Source organism: Pogoniulus pusillus, chromosome 10 (assembly GCF_015220805.1).
Source record: "Pogoniulus pusillus isolate bPogPus1 chromosome 10, bPogPus1.pri, whole genome shotgun sequence".
In the NCBI taxonomy this organism is placed as follows: domain Eukaryota; kingdom Metazoa; phylum Chordata; class Aves; order Piciformes; family Lybiidae; genus Pogoniulus; species Pogoniulus pusillus.
The window spans coordinates 37,040,631-37,059,909 of NC_087273.1; the positions used below are offsets into that span (position 1 = coordinate 37,040,631).

General features: G+C 44.8%; 1 protein-coding gene across 1 annotated transcript; it reads left to right on the top strand.

Annotated features, from left to right (window-relative positions):
* Positions 1 to 1,363: 1,363 nt before the first annotated feature.
* On the top strand, positions 1,364 to 18,625 carry RNMT (RNA guanine-7 methyltransferase). The gene is made up of 10 exons (XM_064150272.1): positions 1,364 to 1,640; positions 4,643 to 4,775; positions 6,655 to 6,777; positions 9,430 to 9,545; positions 12,064 to 12,245; positions 13,248 to 13,412; positions 14,574 to 14,691; positions 16,206 to 16,307; positions 17,196 to 17,229; positions 17,904 to 18,625. Exons 1-10 carry the CDS (start codon positions 1,407 to 1,409, stop codon positions 17,939 to 17,941), a joined length of 1,245 nt encoding a protein of 414 aa, XP_064006342.1. The 5' UTR covers positions 1,364 to 1,406; the 3' UTR covers positions 17,942 to 18,625.
* The last annotated feature ends 654 nt before the right edge of the window (positions 18,626 to 19,279 follow it).

Consider the following 19,279-nt stretch of genomic DNA (forward strand, 5'->3'; position numbering starts at 1 on the left):
GGCCATCTGTTTTGAGACTCTTTAGTTTGAGAAAGGCTGCTCTGAGGTCTCTGCGTGGTGGTCCTCTCAGTGAATGTGGTTTGGCCTTCGTTAGGAGGCTTCACCTTGAAAACAGTGGCCTGTGTTTGTTGGCTGTTACACTGACAACAGGCCACTGTCCAGAGGTTGCCAGATAATCCTCTCCTTTGCCTTACTTAAAAAGTACCTTCCCTGCTTCTTGGTGATGGTGTGAAGAAGGTCTGGGATGTACTGAAGACTAAATGAGCTTTGTGGCTGTGATCTGGAGCCTTGCAGACTGTGTAGATTGGAGCTATGGAAGTGCAGTTACAGCAGAAAATGCCTCACTAGTGAAATTCAAGGTGTAGTGGATGTTGTTGGCAAACTCAAGCAGCCACAGCTGGTAAGAAAACGTAAAAGCAAATTTCTACCTTGATTTTTCTTTTTCTTTGAGGACATCCCATCACATTTAATAATGAGGTTACTCATCTGAGGGAGGGACTCTGTCAGCTTGCATTTCTAAACAGAAAGCACTTTGTGGGTCATATATAATGGGGAGGGGAAAAGGGGAGATTCTTAGCTGTCAACTCAACTACAGTGTGTTAGCTTCTGAGCCTGTGAAAGATTCAAACATAAAGAGAAAAGGTTGATGTTAATTTGATTTCATTATGTTAAGAATACTTGGAAATTCCACATTTTACTGTGTTATATTAAGTAACTAGAATCATAGAATCAAGCAGGTTGGAAGAGACCTCCAAGATCATCCAGTCCAAGCTAGCACCCAGCCCTGTCCAGTCAACAGGACATGGCACTAAGTGCTTCATCCAGGTATTCCTTGAACACCTCCAGGGATGGTGACTCTACCACCTCCCTGGGCAGCCCATTCCAATGCCAATCACTCTCTCCTAACATCCAGCCTATACCTCCCCCAGCACAACTTGAGACTGTGTCCCCTTGTTCTGTTGCTGGTTGCCTGGGAGAAGAGACCAACCCCACCTGGCTACAGCCTCCCTTCAGGTAGTTGTAGATAGCAATGAGGTCTGCCCTGAGCCTCCTCTTCTCCAGGCTGCATACCCCCAGCTCCCTCAGCCTCTTCTCACAGAGCTGTGTTCCAGGCCCGTCACCAGTTTTGTTGCCCTTCTGTGGACATGTTCCAGTATCTCAACATCTCTTTGGAATTAAGGCCCTCAGAACTGGACACAGCACTCAACTAGTCACAATGGAGGTCTTTTTGTTCTTTTCTTCGTGTCCCTTTTGCATGCTCTTTTTTCATAATGCCAGTATTATTGCAATTCATGACTCTAATCCTGGGTAAGTGAAATTCAGCACTGAAAATAATTTGTGGCATTTCCCCCTCACCCCCCAGTATAGATTTCTGATCATTGGATGAGGAGGATAACCTGTGAAAAATGGCTGATTTAACCAAGACAGAAGAACAGGAAGTAGAGAAGAGTTTGGATGAAGAAGCAGAGAAAATGCCTCATACTTCAGAAGCAGATTTAGGTGCCGGTGGGGAAGATAATGATGGCTCAGCTTCGGGTGCAGTGCAGTCCACTGAAAGTGAGAAAGAAGTTGACAGTGGTAATCAAGATGACAGCACAAAAAGGAAGAATTTAGATCCTGAAGATGAACCTGGTAAAAGAGTGAGTATCATTTCTTTCAGGCTGTGCTCAAATCCTTGTTTCAAAGCTGCAGCTGAAGAAAAGATTGCAATTATTCATGCTACACATCTGTGAACCAATATGAAGCACCCAATGCCAAAGTCTGGGGGTAGCTTCCTAGCAAAACAACAGCTGCACAAGTTATGTTAGCCTTAACGAGGAGCAAGAGGGCTAGTAATTAAAATGTGGAGAAAACAGATCTCTGCACATGCTCTCTCTAATTGTGAGGCTGTTATTCCATTAGCTGTGTGGTAGCAGTCCGGTAGTCTAGGATTCACTGGCATTAGGCCAAGCCCCATATCTTGTGTTGTTACTCAGTGTGTTAGGAGAGCTGTCCATGCATGGATGCTTCTTCCATGAGACTTTTTTTCCCCTGTAATTTCCTCAGTGAGGTATTGTGTAATACAGAAAACTCTACAAACTGAATCCTCTGTGATTCCAGTATGATTTGTTAACAAAGCGATGTGCTGAAAGCTTTACAGATGCTGTTTTGTTTAGAGTGCAGGAGTAGCAGGAAATAGTCGTCCTTTTCACTGAAGAGGGTAACAAAGGTGTTTTATATGTCCCTGCCCTTTTTTATGTATGAACTTGTTGAAACTGCTGCTGATCCAGGCTTAATTGTGGCCTTTTGGGATATTTAAATACGATTTGAAAGTGTCTTTGGCCTAATGTTTTGTTTCTTTCTTCAGAGTTTTGCCCCAGGATGTTAATTTGTGGCTAAGCAATCTGGTGAAATTAAAGGGCTAATAATGTCTCTACCACAACAAAGGGCACCCTTTTATCTTTTTAGTGAGGCAGTTCTGGGATGAGATTTAGGTGGACAAGAAGTAAGCTGGTTCTGTGTAGCTGAAGGGTGTAGGGAGGTGATTGCATTGAACACAGCTGCCAGCATCTAGATGTCATTGCAGCAGCTGTGTGCATGGGTTGCAGGAATATGTTCCTCACACTTGTCCAAGTCAGCTGTTCTAGCTTAGGTCACCTCCAGGGGCCATTCAGGGAGCCTTCTGTGCTTACCCTAAAAAAAAAATAACATTAGAAATGGTCAAAATGTTTGTTAATAGCAGCCAGCTGAGTGTGGTAATGAAGAGATGGAGTCATCAAGATTCCAAACAAATGTCTGTGTTCATTCTGAACATGACCAAAATTTTAGGAAGCGCTGCAGAATTCAGGTAGTATATTCAAGTCAGTCGAACCTTCTTTTCCCTTGAGGAGCTGCTCTTTGAATAGTAAGATGTTAGGATGTTGACTTTATATACTCCTGAAAATACTTTCAGCTGGGAATTCATCCTGGCTTGGGCTTTGTGGGTTTTCAGTGAGAATCTTCTAGTAGGAACTATTTTTTTCCGAGCACAGTGCCTCACAGAATTTGTGTTGATTCTCTGTGTTCTGCTGCTTTGTATTTTAGTGATAGTGAAGTTTAATTTTCTGTAGATAATTGGGGATCATTTTTAAGGTAAGGAAATATTAGGAACATAATATCTGAGTGCTGACTGCTGCTCTGTGTCATGTGGGACAGAAATACCAGACAGCTTAAAACACTTTGACAGCTAGGTGTTAGGAGTTAGTTGGGATCTTGGAGTATGTAAAACAGGGATATTTCTACAGCTAAGTGTTAGGAATTAGATGGGATGTCAGTATTTAAAGCAGGGACATTCCTACAGCTAACTAAGGAATTAGAAGGAATCTCAGTATTTAAAACAAGGATGTTGCTACAGCTGTTAGGAATTAGAATCTCAGTATTTAATGCAGGGACATTTCTATAGCTAAGTGTTAGAAATGAGATGGGATCTCAGAGCATTTAAAACAGGGACATTTGTGCAGCTAACTGTTGGGAATCAGGATCTCAGTGTTTAAAGCAGGGACATTTCTATAGCTAAGTGTTAGAAATCAGATGGGATCTCAGAGCATTTAAAACAGGGACATTTGTGCAGCTAACTGTTGGGAATCAGGATCTCAGTGTTTTAAGCAAGGACGTTTCTATAGCTAAGTGTTAGAAATCAGATGGGATCTCAGAGCATTTAAAACAGGGACATTTGTGCAGCTAACTGTTGGGAATCAGGATCTCAGTGTTTAAAGCAGGGACATTTCTATAGCTAAGTGTTAGAAATCAGATGGGATCTCAGAGCATTTAAAACAGGGACATTTGTGCAGCTAACTGTTGGGAATTAGGATCTCAGTGTTTAAAGCAGGGACGTTTCTATAGCTAAGTGTTAGAAATCAGATGGGATCTCAGAGCATTTAAAACAGGGACATTTGTGCAGCTAACTGTTGGGAATCAGGATCTCAGTGTTTAAAGCAGGGACATTTCTGTAGCTAAGTGTTAGAAATCAGATGAGGTCTCAAGCATTTAAAACAGGGACATTTCTACAGCTAACTGTTAAGAATCAGATGGGATGCTTTAAGTCATTACCCTCATTCCCTTCACCATGGTTTGTTTGAAGCTGTGGTGGTGAGATCATCCACTCAGGGCTTTGTGCAACACCAGCTAGTTGGCATTGTGGTTAAATTGGCAGTTTATACACTTCTGGTAGACATCAACACTGAACTTCTGCAACAGGATTCTTGAAGAAGCTTCAAGTTCCTGATGAAGGAACATCTTCCTCTTCAGTCTCAAGCCTAATGGGGATGAAACTGGTTTTTGACAGTGGTGAGAGTGTAGACAGCTGCAATCTAAAGGTTTCTGTGAAGGAGAAACACTGGGGCATCATCACAGAATGGTAGGGGAAGTAGCCTCTGAAGATATCTACAACACCCTTCAAGAAACACTTGGGCCAACTGAACAAGGGATTAAATTTTTAAGGCAGTTGTCTCTGTGGCAATTGAAGTGCTGATGTCATGACCAGAGCAGATAGGGGAAATGTTTTGTTTCAATATATATGACAATGGTGTTCTTCATAGTATTGCTGGCTTTACTTAATATGCTGTTGAAATGAAAAAGTAATAGAATGAGCTGCTTGAGCCAGTTCCTTCCCTCCTTCCTGCAGCTTCAGACAGGCCACGGGCAAGCTGTAGCTGCACATTATAATGAAATGCAAGAGGTTGGGTTGGAGAAACGCAGCCAGTCTCGCATCTTCTACCTCCGGAACTTCAACAACTGGACAAAGAGTGTCCTCATTGGTAAGCTTCCTTCCCTCAGTGCTTAGGCTTTTCTGGAGTGTAGCTGGGTTTTGCTTTAAAATGTGACTCCAAGGGCCTCAACCACACCCCTGGGCAGCCTGTTCCAACATTTCATCACTCTCATTGTAAAGAACTTCCTCCCGATGTCCAACCTAATCTGCCCTGCTGTGGTTTCAAACCATTGCTCCTCATCCTATTGCTATATGTCCTTCCCCAGCCTTCCTGTAGGTCTCCTTCAGATGTTGAAGGGGATGGTGTTCATGACATGTTAAAAGAAAGTGCTGCCTTAATTCTGGAAGGATCTATCCATTCTTGTTAGATTGAGCTCTTCTTGTTACTTGAACCTGTTTCAGAGAGTTTCTTATCCCTTTTCCCATAGCATTGCATCCTCTGGTCTGGATGAAGCAGGAATGTCAAACACATAAATGTTTTGTCTATTACTCATGGCCAGCAGTTTAACAGATAAACCACTAGAAGCTGCACTTCAAAATTCAGCAGCCTTTTATAAAAGGCAAAAATCTGCTCTCCCACAAATGAATTCCAAAGTGAGGAAACAAAAGCATCAAATATCTGCAAACAAAGAAAAGAACTATTGGCACAGCACCACGGATTGATGAAGAGACATCTGTGCCAGGAGGTGTTGGCACCATTTGTCTTAGCATGCAGCTTTTTGTTGTGTTGTATCACAGTGGTTAGAAGCAATATCACAGTATCATCAAGGTTGGAAGAGACCTCATAGATCATCAAGTCCAACCCTTTACCACAGAGCTCAATATTAAGAGTTAGCTAATGCTGTTCCCGAAGGCTGTGTTCAGAGCCTTTCCCTTGTGATGAATTTCAGTAGTGTGGCATCACAGCAGTTGCACCAAAATAGATTTCACGTTTCTTGCTGTGAAGAAGAGCTGCTGGCATGCTGATGGGTTTCTGCATGGAATGCCAGCATCAGTCAGAGCAGAGGTAACCTAGACAGGGTGGGGATAGGAGAGAAAAGTCAACTGGTCTGCATAAAGAGACAGCAGACAAGGAGCTAATGCTGCTGCAAGGCCTAAGAGGGCAAGTGGAAAACTTTGTGTTTTGGTAGTGTATCCATGAGGAAGTGTGGCTCATGCATTTAATTGGCTTTTACTCTTCTGCAGAAGACTTTTCCTGTGCTTTCAAATAACATCTGCCTTCATTAACATGGTCCCTACTTGTGCACGGAGCCCTTCTTTGGCCATGGGCAGTTTTGTCTTTGCCTGCCAGGGAAGCAGTTCAGAGCTCCAGTCACATAGCACAGCATCTTAAACCACAGAAAATGACTTTTCTTCTCTCTAGTTTTTAAGATTTCTGGTTCCTTTCATCACTGGCCTGAGGCTGCACCAGGGGAGGTTTGAAGCACTTCCTCACAGAAAGGGTAACTTAGACACTGGAATGGGCTGCTCAGGTTGGTGGTGGAGTTGCCCTCCCTGGAGATGTTTAAGAAGAGGTTGGATGTGGCACTTAGTGCCATGACCTAGGTAATACAGTGGATGGACTCGATGATCTTGAAGGTCTTTGCCAATCTGGTTAAGTCTGATTTTGTGATTCTGTGATGAGAGCAGGGAGATGCTGGAGCAGGTTGTTCAGGGAGGTGGTGGAAGCCCCAGCTCTGGAGGTCTTTGAGGCCAGGCCGGATGGGGCTCTGAGCAACCTGATCTAGTATGAGGTGTCCTGCCCATGGCAAGCAGCTCGGAGCTGGATGATCCTTGAGGTCCCTTCCAGCCCTGACAACTCTATGATTCTATGATTATAGGCTAAGTTGTGAGGTGTTTTGAAATTCCCAAGCCCTTCTGGTCCTTCTTTGTACTTTGCAAGTGAATTACAGAGGCCCCTCCATGTTGTTCTCTCTTTATTTTTGTAGGTGAATTCATAGACCGGGTACGACGGAAAAAGAATGACATCACTGTTTTGGATCTGGGATGTGGCAAAGGTGGAGACTTGCTGAAATGGAAAAAAGGCAGAATTAAAAAGCTTGTTTGCACTGGTAAGAACACACAAGAATCTTGCAGGGAAGCTACATGAATCCATTCATTTCCTTTGGAACGATGTGCCATCTACGCCTGATTTGTCCATGAAGTTGAAGAGATCAACTTGATTTCTAGCATAAAGATCAGAGCCATTGATTTTCTGTGCAGTTAGCTTCCAGTTCAACTCACCAGTAAAAATACCACTGAAGAAGCACAACTGCCACAGATTGCCTTGGGCAAAAGGCAGCACTGGGGGGAAAGTCTGACATCTTGTCTTTTCTCCCTCATCTAATCTCTTGTAGCAGTTTCAAGTGTTCTGAAAACACAGAGCAGAGTTAGATTTATAAAAGCCCTGCTGCGTTGTGATCAAAAAAAGTCTTGGGTATTGCAATCAGCTGAAGACTTTCAGAAGTAGAAAGGAGAGCTGAAAGCTGGTTAAAGAACTCTTTCATTTAAATGGCTTGCTTAGATGTTGGGAGGGATCACAAGATGTTAGGGGATGGAAAGGGGCCTGCGGAGCTCTTTGAGTCTAGCCTCCCTGCCGGAGCAGGACCATAGAATCTAGCGCAGGTTGCACAGGACCACATCCAGACAGACTTGAAAGTGTCCAGAGAAGGAGACTGCACAGCCTCTCTGGGCAGCCTGTTCTAGTGCTCTGTGACCCTTACAGTAAAGAAGTTCTTCATTATCTTGAGGTGGAACTTGCTGTGCTGTAGTTGGCATCATTTGCCCCTTGTATCGCAGGGCCGAATCGAGAAGCGGCTGTCCCTTCCTTCATCTTCCCTTTTTCCCAAGAATAACCACTGGAAGTATGACATCAAACTCAGTTGGATACTAACATGTCATAATGTTCCTTTAGTGGGAATGATTCTGTGTGTTCTACGTTTCACAGTTCTTTCTTGCCTGTTTGTATTGGCAGCCTTCAAGTACACTTAATTTCATTTAACTTACAAAGTTCTAGAGAGTCTCCTTCTCTGAAGACTTTCAGAACCCACCCAGATAAAACCCTGTGCAACCTGCTTTGGGTGACCCTGCTTTAGCAGAGAGGTTGGACTAGATGATCTCCAAAGGTCCTTTCCGTTTTGTGATTCTGTAAATGTATTGCATGTTGCTTTAAAATGTGTGCAAACTCTGTTAGTCAGTGAAATTTGATGTCTGAGACGGGAACAGTCTCAAAGGAGCTTAAAAAGGAGTTGCCCATGATGAAATATTTGCAACTACATACTGATATGTGTTAGGTATCCTAGACACATATGTGTGTGTATATCTACAAATATGAATCAGAAGCAATTGCATTTCAGCATCTTAGACATTTGTAAGAAGATGAGGAGCTTTCAGTACTGCTTGAAAAACCCTGGGAACTGAACTGGTTTAGCTACCCCACTTCATGTACTTAATGTCAATCCCCTAGTAGCTATCGTTTGAAATTCCCCAGGCTTGCTTTGCACTTGTGAGGATGGGAGACTTCTACAATCTTCACTGTACAACTTTTGCCTTGAAACAAAGGCTGACAGCAACAAAGAGTTACAGTCACAGAATTGTCAGGCTTGGAGAGGACCACACCCCTGGTTAGTCTAGATTTGGCCAGCCTGACTAGGGTAGGGTGTCCCTGCCCATGGCAGGGGGGTTGGAACAGATGATCCTTGTGGTTACTTGCAACCCTGACTGACTCTACAAGGATCATCTGGTTCCAACCCCAGCCTGCCATGGGCAGTGACAATTTCCACTAGGTCATTTTGCCCAGAGCCTCATCCAGCTTGGCCTTAAAAATTTCCAGGGATGAAGCTTCCACCACCTCCCTGGGCAACCTGCTCCAGTGTCTCACCACCCTCCTGGTGAAGAACTTCTCCCCAAGGTCTAATCTAAATCTCCCCTCCTGTAGCTTGGATCCATTCCCCCTAGTCCTATTGCTACCCAACACCCTAAAAAGTCCCTCCCCAGCCTTCTTGTGGGCTCCCAAATGCTTACTCCAAATTGAATTCCTTTTCCAGAAAGTAGAAGTTAAAGCATTTGTTACCCTCAAGGTGTTAACCATTAAGATCAACTTTTACCCCTGCATTTAATCTGCTGTGTTCCAGTAGTGTGATGGTTTGAGTGTTCCCCACCACCCCCCCATGTTAGAAATCACCCAGACTAGACTCGGACAGCTCTGGAGATTGAATGAAGCTTATTATTTACAGCTAGCAAATATACAAGCAGATAGTTACAGGATATACAGTTAGTTATAGACAGAAATAGACAAGGGAAAAGGTAATACAGAAACACAACTCCCCTCCCAGAAACCTGAGTCCCCAGGAGAGGCTTCCAACCACCCCTTCACTTTCCCCCTACCCCTCTCAACTTTATCCCAGTCCCAAGGAAGAATGGAGGTTTGGCCAGGGGGTTAGGAAGCAAAGTGGCTTAGCCCAAAATGGAGGGTGAGGTTAGAGAGCTGCAGCTCAGCCAGCAGCCCCAGTGCTTATCTGTGTTTTTATTTCTTGTTCCTATGCATCTCAGCAAGCCTTTGCGGGAAGTAGACATCACCATTGCTTCCTTTCACAGCCTGCAATCTAGTTCTTCTCACCAAAACATTCTAGCCTGCTTCAAAGTAGCACAAGTAGTCTTTGCAGCTTTCTGGTGGGGGGGAGCAGCCTGCAAACTGCTGTTGCCATTCCTCTCTCCCCGTGCAGATATTGCTGACATTTCTGTGCAGCAGTGCAAGCAGAGGTACGAGGACATGAAAGGTCGCTGCCGGTACAACGAGCGGATTTTCGATGCGGAGTTCATACAGGCAGACAGCACCAAGGTACAGTTCCTATGCTCTGTCTCAGCTGGGAGATTTAGCCTTCATCTGTTCAGTGTAGGAAGTGCTGGGAGTTGCTGAAATTTTTGGGGGGGGTGTGTGTTTAAGATCAGGTTGTCATGCTACGGGGATGTATGGGTCTGATTTAAGCTTACCAGAGACTCAAAACCTAACAGAACAATACAGCAATAGCCTTTCCCTCTCCCCCCTCTTTGGTGAGAAAGGAATTAGCTGCAGAGAGGAAGAAGGGGTAAAAGACCCAAAGAATAGTCTTGCTTCCATTTGGAAGTTAAAAGAAAAAGCTTTAATAATAAATGAAAGGTATTTAAGGTAAGGGGAGTTACAAAGAGGTGTAGAGAAGAGAAACACGGTACAAAAATGTATATGCAACCAGATTGATGGCAGGGGATGGAGGTAGATTCCAGAAGGGGTGGTCTTAACTTGTGGTAGGGTGGCCACGTGGCAAAAGAGGAGCAGGCAGCAGGAACAAGGGTGGTGGTATCAAGCTCTCAGGGAGGGCAAAGAGAAGGAGAAACAGGAAGTTCCTATGTTGTTGCAGGGGGTATAGACACTACCCCCACTACACCTGGGGTCAGGTTCAGACCACCCCCCAGGAGAGTTAACCCTTTACAGAGCAGAATCAGCCAGATGGGTTGCTGAAAAGTTGCCTAGGCTGTAGTTAAATGCATTCTGTGACTGTTGTACAGTGTAGCATTCCTGAAGCCTCAGTGTCTTGTTCAGATAAGAATGTGTTGCTTTCAGCTTTTTCCCCTTGACGAGGGGAAGGGAATGACAACTTACCTCTGGAGTTCTGGGAGCCAGCATGGGATGAGGCCTTGAGTGACCTATTCTAGCAGGAGGTGTCCCTGCCTAAGGCAGGGGGTTGGATGATCTCTCAGGTGCCTTCCAACCTAACCCATTCTGTGTTGGAATCTCTCTGTGAGCGTTTTTGTGAGGGAATGAGTCAGGAGCATGCTCTGATTTGACTTGCACACTTAGTTTATCCCAGCTGTATTGGCTTTGGGTTTGTGTTTTCCTATCAGCATTTTAATTACTGCAATAACTATCTTCAAAGCTTGTGTGACAGTTCTTAGATGGTCTGGAGGTGATAGTAAATATGTTGCTGAGGCTTAGGGGACAGTTTGTCATCAGCACTGCTTTGTCTCCTAGAGATAAAGGCTGAGAGTGCCCTGCTGATAGAGACTGAGGGACAGAGCCTACCTGGTTCCAGCAGCTTTGCGGAAGGGCTGAGCATGTTCTTCCCAGCCTTGCAGGAAGGGTTGTTCAGTGGAGTTCTTGATTGTCTCTCCTCCTGAGGAACACAGCCTGATGCAGGTTCCAGGTCATCTGTCTCAACTCAAAGTTATGTTATAGGGAGAGAGGAGAGAACCTTGGCCAGGAAAGAAAGGAATATTTTTATGTTGCTGTTATATCTCAGTCCTACACACACATGAAATGTGTTGCATGCTCCTTTCTGTCTGTCCTTACATAGAAAAGGTCATCTCCCTGGCTTTGTACCTCCATCATCCACCTTGTACATGGAGCAAAACCTCATGTTCACAGCTTGTCTAGATCCTCCTACCTCTGTTCCTCAGTTGCTTTCTTAAAATGTGAAGGGAGAGTGAGCAAACAAAATGGTTATGGGTATGTGAAATGTTCCTTTTTGCCACAGTCAGAACCTTGACAGTAAGTGACGTGAACTGGTTGAGTCTGGGAGCGAATAAGTGCATGGAAAGGCTGGGAGAGGAGGAAAACTTGGGTACAGCTGGTAAACATAAAAGTGTGGAATGCATATCATGGACCTTGGGTAGAGCTTGTGTGCTCCTGTGTTATTTATGGTGGCTACTGCTGTTGTATAAAAGAATCCTGATCAGGAAGATCTGGAGACCTGCTGAGTACAGGATCAAACTGACAAGCTTGGACTGACACATTTCAAAGGCTTCAAGTTCTTCAAAGTTAGTGGTTAATTGGGCCGGGGTGGGGAGCAGTACATGGGTACGTGTGGACCCGTGTGAGGATGCAAACATACAGCTTGGTGGGCAGTGAAGTTTGCCTTATTCAAACCAACCCATCCCCCTCTCAGTTACCTGCTGAATGTTCTCATTACAGAGCCTTAGCAAAGCAAACATTTGTCTTATTGCAATACTTGTTACCAGCTAAACAGTGACCAGTAGTAAGCCCTCAGAGTAAAACAACTCTGGAAAGTATCAGGTAGCTAACTGGGTTTTGCTCTTTTGGGTGTAGTGGTATTGCTCGACAACATGAAGGGAATTTGAGGCCGTGGTAGCTTGGAAAAGTGTGTTTGTATCCTTTCTGTTCCTCGATGCTGCGGGTGGTGTTCTGAGCAGCAGAGGACTTCTACTTAACCTTTTTCATCTAGCTGAACTTCTGAAGGAGCGGGAGCTGAAAGGAAAAACTTGAGAGAATGATGAGAGTGGTGTATTTGTTGGCAGGTTTCAGTGAATCATGCTTGTTTCTGTAGCTACTGACACGTTCTTGTTTTCTTTGTGATCTGTTTCAGGATCTCTTGTCTTCCAAATACAATGATCCGGATACCCGCTTCGACATTTGCAGCTGTCAGTTTGTTTACCATTACTCGTTTGAGACTTATGAACAGGCTGACATGATGCTTAAAAATGCTTGTGGCAACCTCTCTCCTGGAGGCTATTTCATTGGCACAACTCCAAACAGCTTTGAGCTTGTGTAAGTGCTTTTGTATTCTCTTAGCCTTTCTAAAGTTGGTGAAGCATCATCAAGCGGTGGTCACAGAATGCCAGGTTGGAAGGGCCTCCAAGCATCACCTGGTCCAGCCTTTCCAGGTGATAATTTAAACGAGGTGACCCAGCACCCTGTCAAGCTGAGTCTTAACACTGAGCAATACAGGGGAGATGATTTGCCCCACTGAAGCCAAGGATAGCCAGAACCTGTGCAGTTGTGGTTCCCTCTTTTGAAAGGTTACATGACCAGAGCCTTTGCTACCAAAGACACTGAGTGTCTTTGTCACTTGCCACTCCTCTTTTTAGTACTAATTAAACTCTGCACAAAAAGTAACTGTCATTAAGGCTTTACTTCAGGCTCATATTAATAGCAGCCAGATTTATGTTAGTTCTAAAAGCTGCAGCTACAGAGTTAGTCCTGCAGATTCCCTCTCTGTAAGTACATAGGCCATTTGGATTAATCATCTCTATCACTATGCAGATTTATATAACAGTCTTTTTGTTTCTGCCAAAGAGAAAAAGGTTTTAATAACAGTTTCAGATTCTAGTCAGGAAAATCTCAGTCATGAACTCAAAGAGGTGAATTTGACTAATTGTCTCTTGCAGCCACGGCTCTTTTGGTATGGCCCAGAGATCTGCATACACAAACCGTTTGTAGCCACTTAAGTAGTGGCAAATGAGACACAGCCTGGGGAGTAAACTGAAGACTCTGCCGTGGTGCTATCAACCAGCCTGCCTTGCCCTGTGTAGGCTGTGTCTGAGCTGAAGGTTGATGCTCTAGTCCTTTATATGTTGTATAGGGACAAGCAGCTGTTAAAACCTAATATGCTGCCTCATTTCATTCCCTTCTGAGATGAGGGAGGTGGGCGACTACAGAGTTCACTGAATGTTATTGTACTGGGAGGAGCACTTCCAGGCCTCTTAGTCTTAATTATCTGTGCCTGTTAAAATCTGGTCAGCTACTGTTTGTTTAAATCTGGTGTTACAGAAAGCGACTGGAAGCTTCAGAAACAAATTCCTTTGGCAACGATGTGTACAGTGTGAAGTTTGAGAAGAAGGGAGAGTATCCCTTGTTTGGCTGCAAGTACGATTTTCACCTGGAAGAAGTGGTTGATGTCCCTGAGTTCTTGGTTTACTTTCCATTACTGGAAGAGTAAGTGAAGTTTTAAGTCCATTACACCAGGAAGGCTGTGAAACACAAGAAGTATTTGTTTAGTTTGTGTGTCACTGCATAATACTTGCAGAAAAATAGGCTTTGGCTTTCTTAGTGTAGTTTTCACTTCATTTGTGGTGGTGTTGCCTCAACGCAGAGGTTTTTTTGCATTTCCACCCCCAGCTGTCATCTGTCCACTGCACCCAGTTGAAGATGCTCTGGGTAGAAGCTGTGAAGACTGAAACCAGACCTCACACAATGTCTGAATGTCACAGAATGTCTGCTTCTGATCTGCTGCATTTGCCAGCAGACCTGTAGTGCTGTAAACCTTTTAGTCTTAACTTCTGGGGATGTTTCATTCTACCCTTTTTTAATCCTGAACAAGCCTTATTGTATATCCTTTTCATCACGATGCCGCCTCCTTAATTTTGCCAACTTTAATTGGGTACTCATAGGCTTTTTCCTTAGAACCTTTTCTCTTCCTCTAAATCTGCTCTGTCTGTGAGCGTACATTTTGCTGTTCCATCTGTCTTGAATGTAGATTTGCCTTTCTCAGCCTGTCTCCTGAGCTGCAAGCCAATGTTTTCCATGTTGGTTTTTTAACTGCTCTTCAAGCTGAGTTGTTAAAACGATGTTAAGATTGCACTTCAATAGATTTTTGTAACCATTTCATTAGTTATTCTGTATGAAAAGATGCCAGCACCTGCCACTGCCACTTGTGACTTCAGTGCTGTCTGATGGAAATGTAATGCAGATGTAAGACGCTAAATCCAGTACAAAAGGTCTCTAGATGTATCCATGATGTCTGACAACACAGGGGGATGGTACCAAAGGGAGAATAAGGTTGTCTGTCTGGAAGTTGAAATGAAACTTAGTTCTGTATTGGCAGAGGAGATGTTTATCAGTTAAAATGTTTGTTAATTACTGCTGTGTCGGTTGTTGTTAGTCCTAAGTTTTAAAAGTACAGTTTGTGGTGCTGGTGCAGGTATTGTAGTCTAAGTACCTTAAAAGTCCGGTTCTAGACAGCGTCATCCTAGCCAGTGCCAGCAGGTGTCGCTGTGGCTGCGCTCATGTTGTGCCTTCCCCAGGGAAGCACGCAGTGAAATTAGTCTGCTGAGGCTAATTTTGTGCCTTCCCTGATCAAGTTTGTTCTTGTGACAGAATGGCGAAGAAGCACGGCATGAAGTTAGTCTACAAAAGGACATTTCGGGAATTCTATGAAGAAAAAATCAAGAACTATGAGCATAAAATGTTGTTAAAGAGAATGCAGGCCTTGGAGGTAAGCATGCCAGAAATCCTGCTTTGGAACGAGCAGTGTTGCAGTTTCCTTCAGGGTATATCCATCTGCTCCAGCCTGTGCTCCTCCATGGGCTGCAGGCAGACATCAGCTTCACTGTGACCCTCTATAGGCTGCAGAGCAACAGCCTTCTTCACAGGCTGCTGGGGGAGTCTTGTCTGCTGTCTGAAGCACCCCCTTGCCCTCCTCCTTCGGCCTTCTCCTCTGCAGGGTAGTTTAACATCTTTCACTTCTCTCTCAACTTTCCTGCAGTGTTTTGCTTTCCCAGAGGTACCTCAGGCGCAGCCTTGGGGGGGCTCAGCGCCTGGGGCACGGCTGCAGTGGTTCTGTTTGAGCTGGTGGAACCACCAATGTCCAGCATGGGACAAGCTCTCCTCAGAAGGCACCTCTGCAGCCTGCCGCTGCCTTCAGCTGGGCACCAATGGAGTGCCTCAGTTTTACAGATGGAGTCCCATTGCCGTCAAGGTTTTGTCATTCTGACAAACAGTAAGCAGAAGCACAGGATTCATGCCTGGCATCAGGTCATGGTAACCCATTTCTTCCTCAGCAGAGAGACTGAAAGCTGGATCTTGGTGCAGGGAATGGTGATTGACAAGGGAGGCAGCAGCCCTTGTAGGAATAAAGGGCCAGGCTGCGTTTGCAGAAGAAAATGGGACTGGAGTGCTGCTGAGCTTTTGCATAGCCCACTGTTCTTTATTTGTTGGTTTATCTTCAGGCTCTTATCCTGCATGACTTTAGCAGCTTCAGAGAACTTCCTCAGTACTATCTGAGGCTTTGGTTTTCCTCAGTTTTCTGTGCTTTCCTCACCCCTCAAGCAGTTGAATTTTCCCAGTACAGAGCTATTTGGTAACTTCTTAAAGAGAGCCACATGGGCTGCAGGTGACCTTGATTGTTCTCGTTGACTCCTGACAGTGCTTTGTGTGCAGCATAATGACACAGTCTGTGACAAGCCATTCTTGGCTGTCCTTGGGAAACTGAGCTGTCTTAAATTGATGTCCACTTAGAACTGAGGACTGCATTGTTAAGTACAGGAGATGATGCCGTAATTGGGGTGCTAAAGAAGTCTGTACTGGTTCTGAAGAATCAGTGGTCTGCTTGTGTTACAGCTCCTGTGTGTTACTGAAGCATTGCTGGCAGTCAGAGCTGCTTGTTTCTTAGCACTTCTGCTCAAGAGCTGCTGTGGCGGATGAGGGGGTAGCTAAGTGATGCTCATTGTGAGCTGGACACAGAGGATGACTTCTCTAATTATTCTTTTTCCCCTCTTTTGGAGGCATAATGCTAAAAGTAGTTTCTAAATCCTGGGTGTTGAGTTTTCTGCGAAGTTTGGGTACATCAGAGCTACTCTTGAACATACTGGAAAGGAGAGGTCTAAGTTAAAGTTGCTCTAAATAATTCCCTTATACCCATTCTGGCCTATGTTGTGACAAACTCTTGCCTGATGTGATGAATGTCTCTTAGCACTCAGTATTTCAACTCTGTGTTTTTGTCTTCTCCAGCCATATTCTCCATCTGATGATTCCAGGCTTGTTTCTGATAAACCTGATGACTATGAGCATGCAAAAGAGTTCATCAAAGACAGCCAGGCCAAGTTACCATTGGTAAGTTCCTTCTTGCTTTGCTAGGGCAAAGGGTGTCCTTGGTGCTGTGGGTGTGCCTGAATCAAGGGGGAAATCTGCCAAGTTTAGGAAGAAAAACGTTTCTTTTCAGCAGTGAACTCCAGAACAATCACATCAGGCCAAAGACCTCTCTTGCCAGGTGCTGTGTCACCCAGCAAAGAAGAGGTCTGTGTGAACAAGCCTTTTGTCACTCGTGTTGGAAGAAATGAATCACTTGATCAGGATTGGTCTGTGGGTGGCATATGGACTAATTGATGCCCCTGGAAGGAGAGAGTGGGCAAAGGAGAAAACCAGCTTGTTATTACCTCACGCCTCTTAATCTACCCATCTTAATTGTAGGGTAGATGGCAACAGCTTTTTGTTTGTGCACTTGCCCTTCTTGCATCCCAAAGGCTGAGCAGGTTTCTTAGGCTGCCAGGCAGGCTGTTTTGCTGCGTGTGTGAGTAGGGGTGCTAGGTGGAGAGCAGGCATTATTCCCAGGGAAGATGGCTGCACCATGGCATAGAGCCTCTTAACTACAGAGCATCTCCTGCTGGAGAGCAGCTTGAGCCCATTACACTGATACATGGTGACGGACTCTGCGCTCTGCGTTGCAGAAGCACCCCCTGACAGGGTGGTGGCCTGTTCTGCTCTGTGACTGTACTCCAGGTGTGCTCTGTCATTTGGGCTGTTGCAGTTCTCTGCGGCCCTAGTTATGGGAATTCTAAGTACCCATGATCTGCAGTAATGCTCTTCTGGTCCCTAAATAGCCACTCTGAGTGGCTAGAATTTGGTTTGTGAAAGATTGGTTCTCCTGCATGAAACTGCCTCATTATTTTGTTGAAACTGGTTTTATAGTGTTTTGGGGCTAATTTCTTTGTCTCCTTCTAGGGAACTCTGAGTAAATCTGAATGGGAAGCAACAAGTAAGTATTGTTCTGAAAATTCAGTGTTGACTTGTGTGAGAATGTGTAAAATAGCCTGTGGGTTATGGAAGAACACCCAGACTGGTCATGGAGTTCTTGTGGTTGTAGTTACATGTGATTCTTACGCACCAGCCAATGTTAATTCTGTCCAGAATGGTGTGGTGACTTGGGAATTCCATGGCCATTTCAGTGATGTCATTGACTGGAGTTAGTGTTGCATTGCAGATGGAAGCTGCACCAGGGGAGGCTTAGGCTGTGTATCAGGAAGCATTTCTTCACTCAGAGTTCTCGAATATGGGAATGGTCTGCCCAGGGCAGGGGTGGAGTCACGGCCCCTGGGGGTGTTTAAACAGCACGTGGAGCTGGTAGTTAGGGCCATGCTGTAGTGTTGACCTTGCAGTGTTGGGTTGAAGGTTGGATTGAATGATCTCGGAGGTGCCTTTCAACCAAAGAAAGGTATTTTGTGCTTCCGTGGTTTCTCTATCTTGCTGATGTAGTTACATGTTGCATTCTTAGCTCTCTTGCAACAGTGTATCTAAAACCCTGGGATTTTTTTGGCCATGTCAGTAAGGTGCTAAGTGGTTGTTTGGGCAAAGTATCCTGGTTACATTTTGGAAACTGAAGCAAGCGGCAGAGGCGGCTGAAGCTGGAACTACTCTCACTTTCTGTTCTAGGTATTTACTTGGTGTTTGCCTTCGAGAAACAGCAGTGACACTTACCGTAGATGAAGAGGAGATGAAATCCATGTGCAAGTTGGAGTGGTCAGAAAGGCATTGTGGCAACTGTTTTTTATTTGTGGATTTTTGTAGCAGTGTGCAGGACACTACCAAACCCAAGAGCCAGCTGACACTTCAGAGTCATACTGCCTGTCTGGGACAGATGGACTTGTGTGTATATATCAGAAAGATTCTCAGCCAGTCTTTTTAAGCCTTTGGAAGCAGTCTGCATGTTCCCAAACCCCACCTCTGAACCTGTTAGAAATGGTTTGTTTGTAGAAACACCTTTGTGGTTACAAGCCTGACCCTGCACCTCCTGAAACTGATGGGGAAATAGTCGTTGATGTTGGTAGTGCAGAATGAGGGCCTCAATGTTGTCACTGCAGAGCTCACTTAGTTCATAGTGAGATGTAGGCAGACCCTGTAGGGTATGTCTGCATTGCATGCAGAGCAAGTAGCACTCGGGTCACTCTCAAGTACCTCTGTGCTGTGCTCAGGCCTGCAGTGTGAATCTACCCTAGTGGCATCCAAGGCCATAGTCTATGTGGCAAAGTCCCACATAGCTCCTGTTTATTTTTGTGCTTGCTGATGTGTAGTGTCACTTCATGGTGCTTTTAAGATTAAAGTAGTTTGTTCTGTACAAATGTGCTCTCAATTAAATGGATTTGTAAACTCTTCAACCTCAATGTTGTTTTTCCAACTACAGCTACTCAAGAAGAGCTCCTGACCTTAGATTACTGAATGTTTTCTAGTATCAACACTATTCTGGTAGTATTAAAGACTCTCCTGACTTTTTGGTAACTTATTAAGCAGATGGTAGGATGTGTGTTTAATTGTTTCTTAAAATTCCACATGGGCTTGGCAGAAGGATCAGCTGTGGGGGCTGCAGGGAGGTCTCAGTGGCATCCTTGAAACACTAGGAACGTGGTCATGTGCTGGACTGTGAAGCAAAAGGGGATCCTGTGGAGCATTGGGAGACAGTAGGAACTGAGTCTGGGAGGGAGGGCTCTTGTGTGTGTGTGTGCACAGCCCAGTGCACACCAGTCCCTCAGAGCTGGAGGAGGGATTGTTTGGCTCTCCACATGCTTGCAGCCACCCACTAGTGCAAGGAACATGATGGAAAGTGACCCAGACCCGGTGAAGAACACCTCTCTCACAGAGTTATGCATTCATACTTACTGTTGTAGTGCCCATTCCCTTGCCAGTTGGTCATACTTCTCCCTCCATTACTCCTGAATTTTTTTTTGTGTGTAGCAGAGCACCTGAAGCCTTCATCAAAGCAGTGGGATGTGGATCAGTTCTGCTCCTGAAATGAAGAGAAGAGGACTTCTTTT